At 45.0% G+C, this 12591-nt stretch overlaps 1 protein-coding gene across 2 annotated transcripts in view; it reads left to right on the top strand.

Moving 5' to 3' along the window:
* PACRG (parkin coregulated) overlaps positions 1 to 11272 on the top strand; it is a 448401-nt gene extending 437129 nt beyond the window's left edge. For both annotated transcript variants that reach the window (XM_045524592.2, XM_045524591.2), the window contains one exon: positions 10788 to 11272. In XM_045524592.2, coding sequence (XP_045380548.1) covers positions 10788 to 10948 — 161 coding nt within the window. In that variant the 3' untranslated portion in view covers positions 10949 to 11272. The remainder of the gene's footprint in view (positions 1 to 10787) is intronic.
* The last annotated feature ends 1319 nt before the right edge of the window (positions 11273 to 12591 follow it).

The following is a 12591-nucleotide window of genomic DNA, read 5'->3' as shown; positions in this document are numbered from 1 at the left end:
CTCGATAAAATTTCCAGCTAATGGCTTAGAAAACTATTAGATTCTGTACCCAATAATTCATCTTAGAATTTTCAAAGAGTAGAGAGTTTAGCTGAGATAAATCACAGATAATCGAGGAATCATTTGATGTGCAGAAATGGTTGATGTGTTTTTTCCACTGGAAGCACCATTACTGAGTTTATCTATTTAATTATTTTCTGCAGGAGAACAAAGGGTCCATCAGGGCCAGGAAGGTCTTTTCCTTTGTGGCTCTGTGCCCCGCTGTGCAGCTATTCGTCTAAAACGATGTAACCAGAATTTGTTGTGATGGTGATCACCAGTGGACACATGCAGGCTTCTGAGTTCTGAGTTCATTATAAAGATGAAAGTTCTAACAAAGATAATTTGAGAAGTACATCTCCCCATAATTTACTGCATTTGCCGAGAAAACTTGTTAGAAATCAGAGATTTCTTTTTTCATATTTGTACCTCAATTGCCAAAAAAAATTTAGAACAACAAATGGGTTGTATCATTAATATTTCTTGGAAATGGAAAATCATGATAGCAGCTGTCATTCTGGCCCATTTTTTAAAGTTTTCGGCATTAGTCGAAAAGCAGTAAAATTATTTCCAGTAGGTTTGTATCACTCCTAAAAGCAGCAATAATTCCTTTCCAATTGAAATCATTTATTTGCCTGACTGAAAATTACCATTTAGCTATGTAAGAAATGATACTAAACAAAATTTAGATAGTCAATGAAATAGGATAATCTGTGGGAAAAAGAAAGTTTTCTCAAATTTAAGGGTAATCCAAGTAAATCAAGGAGGATTTTGGAAAAGGGATGGAGGACCCTGTGTATAGTTACACTCGGCCTTTCTGAATCCATGTAAATTCTATCTCCATGGATAAGAACCCACAGGTTTGTAAATGGTAAATAAAGAATGTGAATTAGGTAAATTATGGACATTTAACATACAATTTATTTGGAACTGAATTTGCTTATATTGTATCTGGATTCAGTAAACATACATAGTAATTTATTCATTCATTCATCCCTTTTTCAAACACTCAATTTGTTGATGCCAATGAACAAGGTTTATTACATAAGTGGTGTGAACCTGTCCTTCAGGAGGCGGTGAAGTACAGGAAAACTAGTGACATGAAACACTCCCTGAGGGTTCTAGAGTGACATGTAAGTGAGGGAGGTGGAGCTTATCGACCAGTCATTCCAGGAATTCAAAAGAAGGACAGATGATTGCGGAGCAACCTCACAGAGGGAGCAAATCCCAGACTAGCCTTGGAAAAGGGTGAGGTTGGACTTACCCAGAGGGAGGGGGGTGCATATTCCTATGGGAAATTTTAAAGACGTGGATGAAACCTGCCCACACTGGGGTTTGGAAGAAACCCTAGTCTGAGTGGAGCAGAAGCTCTTGTTCCGAAGGAGCGAAATATCTTAAGATTAACTTCACAAGGAAGAGCAGATGCAGAGGGCCTAGGCGGCCAGGAACTTGAATTTGATCCATCATCCAACATGGGAATGTTGGTTCTTAATCAGGAGAGAAAGTGATTAGGAAAGTTAATTTGAGGGCATATTAGGAAGAAGAGAGTTTGAGAAACCAAATCGACTGTTACTACAACCCAGGTGGGCCAGGTAGCAGCTGCGTAACTGGGTTTATCACCTGGACTCACCGGCACTGTGCAGTGGCAAACTGAATACAGAAAGGAGGATTCAGAGAGGACGCTGGTCTCCTGAGCCCAGAGTCAGGGCTCACACTACTGGTGGAGTCAGCACTTTCCTCCTGGGGCCACTTGCAGGCCGCCACACAGCATTAGGTTCCACCAAGGGCTAGCCAAGAATCTTAAGATACCCCTTCTGGAAGGAACTCTAGAGATTCCCCTGGTCTTCATGGGCCCAGGGGATCCTTGAACGTTGATTCATAAACTTCCCTTTGGCCCTTTTAAAGGATATACACAGACCATCCAATACCTACAAGATGCCGGCTTTTTACCTTCTCGCCCTCTTCCTCCTGTTCTGCAGTTACCGGTTTTCCCAGCACCTCTGCTCTGACTTACCGGGGTACCTTCCACACGTAGCAACGGCACCCAGGATGGTGGCGCTCAGGCTGCTTTTCTGTCCCGTGCACATTAAAGCCTTCTGATTTCCTCATCTGTAAGGCCGCACAGCTGATACCTACAGAGCGAGAAATAAGTCATAAGTGCTCGTAAAGGGGGGAGGGATGAACCATGAAGTTAATCCTAGAATTTCATGTAGTCCTCTCATGCTATACCACATGGGGGAAAAAAAAGTCCTGAAAATCAGTCAGCCTTGATTTTGGTAAACGATGTCATTATTTCAAGGACTTATAAAGAAGGAAAGATAACATAATAGTCTGTATCATCAAAATGAAGCTAAGATGAACAGCTTGCTGCCCTGTGAAACACGAATTGATTGCTTGCAGGGAGTAGAATCTCTCCCTCGATGTGTATTCACCAGGACCCTCTCTCCGGATGGTGTTCCTTCTCCCCGAGGTACAGTTAGGAAGGCAGCGTTTCTGCTCCTGTGCGCCTGCCCATGTTGACATAGGATGCTTGGACCTCTCTGTCTGCATCTTCCATCACCAGCTCACTGTACTTCAGCAGACGCCACGCCTCCCACAGCTCCTCTTTCGCACGTCCCAGAGTCCCGGACGGCTCGTGTCACTCTCCTAAGTGACTTCAGCTCCTGAAGCTCAGTTTGCTCCTCTGTGCTGCGACAGTAATAGTATCCAGCTCATAGGGCTATTCTTAGTTTTAAATGACACGATGCTGGTATCATGATTGTTATTATTACTCCACCAGGAGATAAGCCAGCAGGGAATAGATTTAGAACGAGAGCTGGACTTGAAGGCTCTGCTTCTTTTAGACACCGTCTGTTCATTGAACCATGTTGGCCAACAAGAAAAAGGATATGCTTCCGCCTCACAACTTTGAATTCAGCTTGATTCCGTGGCCGCCGAACCTACTGTCATGATTATCTTGTAGACGGATAAACTGGTGAACCCACCTATTTCTCTCAGCATAACTTCCAGTTCAAAATAGTCAGTAATCAGAGATAAACCTAATTTGCCTTTTTCCAGGCAAATTATTGTCAACTGGATATAAAAAAAATCAACCCATATATTTGGTCTTTATTCTAATAAATTAAAATCTATATAGACTTATTGAAGTAGCAGAATGGAATAATTTTAGTAGTGTGTCAACAATTAGAGTTTTTGACAGTGTTCTCTTTCTAAACTAGAACTAACTATATAAACATTGGTCCTTCCGGGTTTTTTTAGAACTTGATTTGAAGGCTGAATTTGATGCTTATGAGATTTGTGGCTTACTTTGAAGAATTATACAGTTGCTTTGCAATTATGTTTTCAGCTGAAACAGAACACATCCATCGACTAACCATCGTTTCCAAATCTTGTTCCAAAGTTGTGTTGTGATATTATATAAGGTAATGTTAAGTTGGGTAGGAACCAAAGTTCAGTCCCTTCTTCGTACAGGACAGTAACTGAGATTCAGAGAAATTAGATAACTTGTCCGTAGTTAACTATCTAGTGAGTTATCGAACATTGCAGATACTGAGGTTTGAAAAATTATATTGCAAGTTATTTGCCTTTGAAAGTCAATGTTTTCCCCACTATATCGCAACATTCCAATGTTATCATTGTTAATTTCCTACAGAATAAATCCACTTTGCAGTTGGAAAATGGTAATTGTTTAGAAATCTTCATTGTCTATCTGGAGGAAAATTTAAATATTTAATTGACAATTGGGCCAAGATCCATGATCTCTTCAGTTTCTTAGGTGATCACTGCCCCCATTGAGAGGTGAAAACCTTTCTTTGAGCTTTCAAAACTGTGATGGCTTAGGGACCTCTTGCTTTGGTCACCCAGCTCCAGTGTCAAAAGGAGATGGAGAGAGACAGACATCCAGTTGGGAATTGAGGTCTTGCTTGAAAGCTTTTATCTTCAGAGGAAAGAAATCTTGTGAATTCATTAATGCCAACAAGATCTGAGGAGACTTGGAGTGTTTAAGCCCTTGGGCATCTCTGGCATGACATATGCTCTAGTTATTATAAGTTTTTGGTTGCAAAACCGTCGCAACTTCGATTCACACTCGCCATGAACCAACACTCTGGAAATAGCCATTGTACAGTCAGACTTAAGGGTACGAGGAGAACCACCACTTTCCAAGAAAACACGAAGCCAGCCCCAGAGGCCGTGACTGAGCCTGGGCCAGGCAGGGGCCCACGCAGAATTCTGAATGAGGAGACACGTTATCGTTAAGGAACAATAATGAGTCTCCTCAAAGTAACGTAGCAAAGCTGAAAGAAGAAAGTGAAAAAAAGCGTTTCTTTAGGATTCTAAAAGCAGATCAGCTCAAAACATCTCCCCAAAAGGCTTCTTCTCTTATTCAGTGTAGAAAATGAATTTTGTCCTAGCTTGTCTCCCCCTCGTCCCCACCCCTCCCTTCCCTCATCTCCAGAAAGAGTCAGACTGGAATTCACAATTGTTTCCACTGTAATTTTCCACACTTTATGGGACCAAAGCCCCTTTATTCCAAAACAGGTAATGCTATTTCTATAAAGTAAATTGAGCCCAAGCTAACCCCAAATAAACAGATATTTCTGGCAAAACAAATGTTGACAATTTAATGTAGGTCTTAAACTGAAAAATTCCTTAAAAGACAAAATACATCCATGTGTCTTTTCTCCCTTTATTAACTCAGATTAAAAAGAGAAAGAAAAAAAAAACTCAAAGCAACTGTATATATTATGAATTATCTTTTTAATGAATTTTTTTCTAATGATAAGAGTCATTTTTTTTATAAATGTCTTTTGGAAAATGTTAGTTTTGTTCCACTAAAACTAACATGTCTGCTTAAATGCCCTGTTAGCAGAACAGGGAATTACTGTTTGGGGGTCATCTCCATCTTATAACTGCTAAATCCACTAAACTCAAAGGGAAAAATTGTTCAGAATCATCCAACAGAAAATCTGTGATGATTTAATGTCATCAAGAAACATCTTTTAACAATAACGTTTGCAATAGATTCCATATACACACCCCTACCAGGACCTAAATGCAGGCCCCCAGGGCTTGCTTTCTTTCCCCAGTAGATGACATCACTGAGACCCAGGCAGGGAACATGCTGTGACCGGTGACTTCCCAGGTGACAGGTCTTGACAGGTAAAACTTCTTCAGTTCGGCTTTAAGTCTTTTGAAGTGTTTCAGTTCAGCATTTGAGGAACCAAAAAGATGCCTTTTCTGATCCAGAAAGAAATGATTTAGTTTCTTCCGTTAGTGTTTTTTTCAATTCCACTCAGCATTGCTTAAGGGGGATTGCCCCCACCCAGCTGGGTACACACCGAAGGACCAGAGTCCTTGCTGCAAGCTGAGCTCGCCAGCAGCTCACCTGGGGAGCTGCTGGACAGGTGTGTTCTCTGCAAGTCACTTTATATTGATGGATGCTCTCATGCTGAGAAAAGCTTCTGGCTGGACTTGGCCTGGATTCATGTTCAAATACTGTGTATGCAAAGTGGCCACACTTGACAGCACATCAGAGCCCACACACAAATGGCCAGAGAAGGAAGCGGTAGACCAAAGGAGGGTGCAGCCAAACCGTGACGCGTCAGCAGCGATTTATCTCAAAGCCTTGGTTTTACAGCTGCAGTTAGGCCCTGGGTGCGTTGAGGGAGCCACTCTGCCCAGCTCACCGTCAGGTGCTGCCAAGGCTGCAGTGAATGCTGGGCCGCCAGGCTAATTGTCTTCGTGTTTGTTGCAATAGCTGCTCTTTCCCCAGTTATTTAAAGGGCTTCTGCACACTTTAGAGGTGACGTGAGCCATTGTTGTTACTGAGCGCGACGAGTTCCATCACAAATTCAGAGCTTCCAAAAGTTAGTATTTCAGGCGAAGGAAGGCTGGTTACGGCAGTCTGGCCGTCATTTAAGTCATCCCTGATCGTTTCCTGATTCACTCAGGTGGCTTGTCGTTGAGTTTCCCAAGCTAGTGTTTTCTTTAAGAATGTTTGGTTCTTTGGTTCTGAAAGGCACCCAACTCACCGAGTCAGGACGACAGGTGGAGGCGGGCGGGGCGCCTTCCTTCCGGCAAACCCACCGCCTCTCTGTGGTGTGGTCCAGCTGGGAGCCAGCAAAGCCAGCGGAAACACTCCTTCTCCCCAGATCGTGCCTCCTGATTGTCTTAGTTGCGATCGGAAGTATAGGTAGATTTTATCAATTATTTCATCCCTCGGTGCCCACTGAATAATTCTTCCAGTGTGCTGGCTGAGCAACCCGCACTCAGCAATGACGTGTTTTACATTTCTGATTCCTGAAATAATGCTTTCATGTCCCAATAACTTCTTTGTTTATTACTGTTCATGTAACAGCATCTATACATTTAACATTTAAGGGTATTTATCAAAAACATTGGAATTAAAAAAGATCCAAATTTGAATGTAGGCTCCTTAAGCTTCCTGTGGCTGAACATCCATTCTCCCGCTGCTCTTCCTGTTCTAAGATAAGAGGGCTTGAGCGTCTGACCAAAACACAGACCCGAGTTTCTTCAGGGCAGTTTCCAGGGGCAACCCAAGCAGCAGGGGCGAGGCCTCCTGCACTGGGTCTCCCGGCAGTCAGGCAGCTCGGCCCACGCTCTCCTCCGGGGCGGGGGCGTGGTCACTGCACCCCGGAGGGACGGTGGCCAGCTAGGCTCCCCCAGGTGATAAGCTCCCCGAAGGCAAGGGCCTTTTGTCCCTGTATCGCATTCCCCTGAAGTACCTGGTGCTGTGCTCAGCCTACAGAGACAACATCACCCTTCAACACAGCCACATGATGCCGTCAATGCCACCTTCAGCAATAACTCTGGAAGACCATGCCTTGGCCACCAAAAGTGTCCTTTATTCTGCTTTGCTTTTGGGTTTTTTCCTTTTTCCTGTAATAATAGTAACTAAAGAAAGGAAAAAAAATAAAGCTTCTCCACAGTCTAGAAATTGCAAAAATGCAAAAATCAAAATTCTGCATGATAGGCATCTGCTGCTGGCCCACGTCCACTGCACTGCAGATGCGTAGCTATGTGAAATGTATGCGCGTCTGATGCAGCCTCCTTTGCGGGGGCCCTGGGTGACGAGTGTCATGATGGTCACTTCATGATGATGAGCTGAAACGCTGCCAGTGACAGACACCAGACTGGGATATATACGTGTACCCAGTGCTGACCAAAATGGCATCTAGAAAGGGAAAGAATGCAGGTTAGGACTGTTTGAAGGGGGTTAGATAGGCAAGGAGTATGCACATGCGTAAACGTACTGCCTGCATAACGAAAACCTCTTCAACGTGCAGAACAGTAACTGTACTTGAAATAATCCCTAACCAGGAACAACTTTCAAGCACTGGTTGGTTGCCTCCTGCACTCAAGGATCTCTGAGAAGAGAAGGGAGAGCCCTTGTTCTGGCCCATTTGCATATCATCCCTTCAGAAATGCGAAGTCTGGTTTAAACTGTCATTATAGTCCTATTTGTTTGGTTATAAATAAAACGTACCTTTTCCGTCACCCATGTATCTTTCTAGCTCCTGGACGTTAAAGAGACTCCTGGCTTCCTGAACTGAAATGCCATCTTCCTAATCAGAATAGACCATTGTACATCACCATCTGGGTGTTGGTTTTTTTTTTTAAGCACCCTATTCTCACAAGCATATTTTCCAACAGTGTCATACGTATTTAAAATGGGAGGCTCAAGCTAATCACCTTAAGCTCAGATTCTTAAAGAAACTGACAATATAGCAGTTTTGAAATGGAGACCACACTGCTCACCTGCCTCTCAACGTGGCTTGGCACAAAACTGTGCCCGTCACGACAGCGTTCAGATAAGGGAGGTGCTCCTTTGTGGTCTTTGTTCTACTCCAGTGATACACATTCTGCAACCACAAAATATTCCAACTCCAACTCGCTTTTGAATAAGCAACTTTTATTCTGTTCTGTTCTTTTTATCATTTGGTTTATACACTGTCAAGGGGGAAAGCTACATAGTTTCCTTACTCCTACAGTCAAATATTTTTTTAAAAAGTAAGAATAGGTTATTATTGAAATAAAATGTGGCTTGTCATTACAGCATTCTGGAAGGCAGTGGGAAAAGCAGGGTGTGTTAAGCTTTCCATTGTGTGCAGGCTTTCCAACCCCCTCTGCCTCCATCAGGAAAATATGTCTGTCCCGTGATCTATTCAGTTCTTGACCTTTTGACTAATATGCCAACAAAAGGCACCATTTATTAGTGATTAATTTACGTATCTTTGTCCATAACGACCCAGATCAAGGCTGTCACAGCTCAGCGCCATCACCAACTACATTTTCCATGCATCCCCAGGGGGTTTGTCCCACAGGCTCGGCTGGGCTGTGCCTACACTGGTCCTACCACCTTCTCCCTGTGTCTACCTCTTTCGTGACCAGGAGGACTTTATCAGGACTGTCATCTGGGGGAAGAAGCCCTCAATGCTGAGCCAGAGATATCTGCTGGCCTTTCTCTGCTGCCCCGACTGGAATCCCGGGAAGCCGTAGTTGCTCCTGACACACATCTTCCTTCCAGATCTCCCTTGTCACACGCATTATCTGTCCCTGTCCCTGCTGGCCCTTCTCAGCATGTTGCCTTTGTCCCTTCCCTCCTCTGGACCCTCTTCCATAACATCTTTTCTTCACACCTGTCACCCGTATCACCCCCATCCCCCCTCCACACACACACACACACACACACACACAAGCTCTCTCCTCTCTTGATTCAAGCCAAGACCATGTCCTGATGGAAAGTCCCCCACATAGAGTGACACCACGTTGTCCTCCCTGGTGGCAATCTGGACTGCCCTCTCTGCTCAGACCATGCTGTAGAGCTTTGACAAAGAAAAAAGAGCCAAGAACCTGTGTAAGTGTGTATTTGTCTACATGATTTGTTTTTTTTGTTTTGTTTTTTTTTTTTTTAGTTTACCTGTTGTTGAAAAACAGTTGGGCGAGAACCCTTCTGTTGAAACATTTCATCTCTTGCTTGTTCTGGACAACGATCACATATGAATATTTTGGATGATCAACTACCCTGTAAATCAAGCTTTAAGTTTAATCCAGCTTTTCACCTGAGAGCAGGAAGGCTTCCACCATGAGGAAGAGAAAAACCCACCTAATTACAATCGCTTTGCAAACCATTTTAAGTTCATTTGTTAAGGAAAAATTGATACACACTGTAGCTGTGTGACTCATAATCTTTCGCTTTTTGAAAATTAGAAATATTTCTGCCTGCCTTCAACTCCACCAAAAGAAGCTAATCAAGAGAGCGATGTATTTTCTCTAGGTTATAGAAGACAGTGCTATTTCTCTAATAAGTTTCCAGAAAAATCAAGCAAAAGAACAGCTTATCTATGCTGTGTGGGACTGTAATTGTTAACTGTATTACTGGCCTGAGCCATTACTCCATCTTTTCAAAAATGCCCAAAATAACTGGGGGAAAAAGGATTGAAATACCATTTTTCCCCTGTATTATGTTCACATTTGGGCAAGATAAGCATTTTGGAGCTATATGTGAAATCTGAATAGCATCAATACTTTAATCTGGTCACGTGCACATTTTCAAGGGACAGCCGCTCCCCCCGTGGCATCCCACAGCCTAAGTGCTCACCCTCTCCCTCCTGGGCCTCTCCGACCGCCCTGTGGTTCTTTTCTTTCATCCGAAAGAAGGTGGGGTGACGTCAGCAGAGGCACAAAGATGACTAGCTTGCTGGGAGAATAAATGGTGTTGAGGAAATCTGTGAGAGAAATGCAATTTGCACGTACTGTCCATGATTAGAGAAAAAAGCAGTGACATTTTAATAGTCTGGGTTGAGGCAAATGGTCTCCCGTTTTGGTCAGACCCCCACTCACTTGGGCGGTTTCACCGGTGGAAGGCAGTCAGCAATTTCTTATCCAAGCGGTTTGAGACCCAGGGCGCTGTGTGGAGTGAGGTGTCCCAGACCTCGGTTCCCCACCCCAGGCCGCTGAACGCCAAGCCTCAGAGTCCCTGCCCTCGGAGCCTAAATGGCGGCGTGGTGGTCGCTTCAAGGCTCCGGGAGGTGAGGCCTTGGCTGGGTCCTCCAGGTCCTCCCTGGGCTGACCGCCTGCCTAGACTTTGACAGACTCCAAAACTAGTGGCGGCAAAAATCCCTGTGACACCATAACTGATGACTGTCATCCGAACACTCAGTGAGGGGTCAGGACAGCCACAGCGGAAAGGCGGTTCCCCCTCGCCCAGCCGCATCCAGAGTGATGGGGAGACTCTCGGATGGCCGACCACTGGGATTAGTGATGCCCACGTACAGAGGCAGCAAAGACCCAGGGATGGACTGAGCCTCTCCCTCCAAAGTCTGCCCATGTCAGATATCATAGGGCCAGCCCCCTAGCCTGCAGCGGACGGCTCCTCCTGACCGTGCCGTGTTAGGATTTTGAAGAAGGAGGTCCAAGAGAGAACTCTAGAAATAATCAGCAGATTTGAGACAGATTCCCTGACTTGTGAGCTGCATCATAACCATGATCACTTTCATTTACTTTATGATTTCTTCAGTTTGGGTAAATTCTCATCAGCTCCAATCTGGGATTTTGTATTTTTTGTATATTGGTCACCACTCCTAAAACGCTGCAGCGTCATGTAAAAATGTCCAACGCTTGCATCTCCGGCAAGCATTCAGAGAAAAATGCCTAGACTAACGTGTAGGACTTTTCGGGCACCTGCAGAGCAATAATGGGCCTCTCTGTGTGTTTGCATGAACCAGTCAACTCCGGAGACGGCATCGACTACAGCCAGCAGAAGAGGGAGAACGTCGGTGACCTGATCCAGGAGACACTGGCGGTCTTGGAGCGCTACGGGGGAGAGGACGCCTTCATCAACATCAAGTACATGGTCCCCACCTACGAGTCGTGCTTGCTGAACTAGCGGCGGGAGCGGCTGGGGCTCAGGGGAGGCTTCTCCGTCTTCGGCTCGGCCGTCTGCGCTGCCATTAGCATCTCATTGTCTGACTTCTACCGCTTACTTTTCTGCAGCTGCTAAAATGGTGGCTCCTGGGCCATTGGACTGTTAGCCCTATTGAGAGCGAGGCTTTCCAATACATAAATAGTGCCTGTTGCTTAGATCACAATAGTGTGCTGTGCTTATTTGCTCTCAGAGAAGAATCGCCTCTTTATACGGCTCGGAAAGAAGCAGGAGTCTGAGTTCAACCTTCAGTTGTATACACAATAAAACTATAATTTTCATACGCAATTCAGCAGTTGTGTCTGCCTGCCCCAAGGGTGATGTCAGAGGCCGGGAGGGAAGAGTTTATGCTGACCGTGTAATAGGTGTTTGTCACGGACGAGGAACGCCAGTTCAGGGCACCTCTGTGAGCAGCTGCGCAGAACAATGTGCTTTGACATTCAATAAAACTGTGGAATCTATATTCCAGTTACAGGAGGATAGTTTTGCAGCCCGTTAGGAACCTCAGCTATAAACATAATTGATGCTTCTAGCCCACCGGCGGTCTGGGCCGGGGGCCTCTCAGCTTGTATGGGGCGGGGCTGGGAGGAGGGGGAGGGGAAGGCGTGAAGGGTAACATGGCAAACGGATTTCTTTCCAAAGCTAGTTGGCATCCTTGCCCCTCTATGTCTGACGAACTGCATCTCAGGCCCCCGGTGTTGCTGACAACATGCTATCCAGCAGTTTGTCTAGGACTTTGAATCATTTTTGAAAATGACTTCTATGTGTCTGAATGATGACCCCTTGGAACAAATCAAATCCTTCTCCTTGGCGATTCTCCTTTCCTTTCCCTCCTCCCAGCGGGTGAGTCGTGTAGATTCTCATAGTCCCTCTCTGTGGGTCTGATGGCACTGTTTTGGAATTTTATTGAGACCAAAAAAAAAACGACAAAAGACACATGCTTTTTCTTTCAAATGAGAAAGAAAAAAGGTTCCTGAAGAGAAGACCGCGTGTGAGGTAAGCAGCCCTGACCCCGGCTCATCGGGCTCGCGGGGCGGTGAGCTCGGGGCACTTGAAGCTCAGCCCAGAACGCTTCCTGAGGACGGACCACTGACTCTGCACACCTGAGCAAGGCTGTAACTGCCCGGAAATGCGTCGCCAACGGGTGTCATTCTGTAGCAAAATGCAGTTTCCAAACAAAAGTAAAGAAATGAATTGTGTCCCGCTGGGCACCGAGTGTTGGCCTCCAGTTCATGTTGTCTCTAGTAATTTAAGACCCAAGTTTCCAAAGGCAAACACCAAATTTGGAATTTGAAAACTAGTTCATTATCCATCATCCTGGATGATGGGCTCAGCGTATGAAATCCAGCATCGAAGTCATCGCCACCAACTTCCTGTGAGCATTTTTAGGGATAAACGGAGAGGCGTGGCCACGTAAAATAAACCGGCTTTCATGTATAAGACGTTGAAAAGGCATGGCTCGAAGCAGACACAGACAGGCTAAGACAGGTTTTCCTCCAAACTGTGATGCTCAGTTGTACCCATCAGCTGTCGTCTGGGCATGGGTGACATGTTCCAAGTGACACCGAAGCCCATGATACTATCGGGTAGAAAGACAGTGCCTTTCA

This window comes from Camelus bactrianus, chromosome 8 (genome assembly GCF_048773025.1).
Source record: "Camelus bactrianus isolate YW-2024 breed Bactrian camel chromosome 8, ASM4877302v1, whole genome shotgun sequence".
In the NCBI taxonomy this organism is placed as follows: domain Eukaryota; kingdom Metazoa; phylum Chordata; class Mammalia; order Artiodactyla; family Camelidae; genus Camelus; species Camelus bactrianus.
The sequence above is the reverse complement of the archived record's forward strand: the minus strand, read 5'-3'. Positions and strand labels throughout refer to the sequence as shown.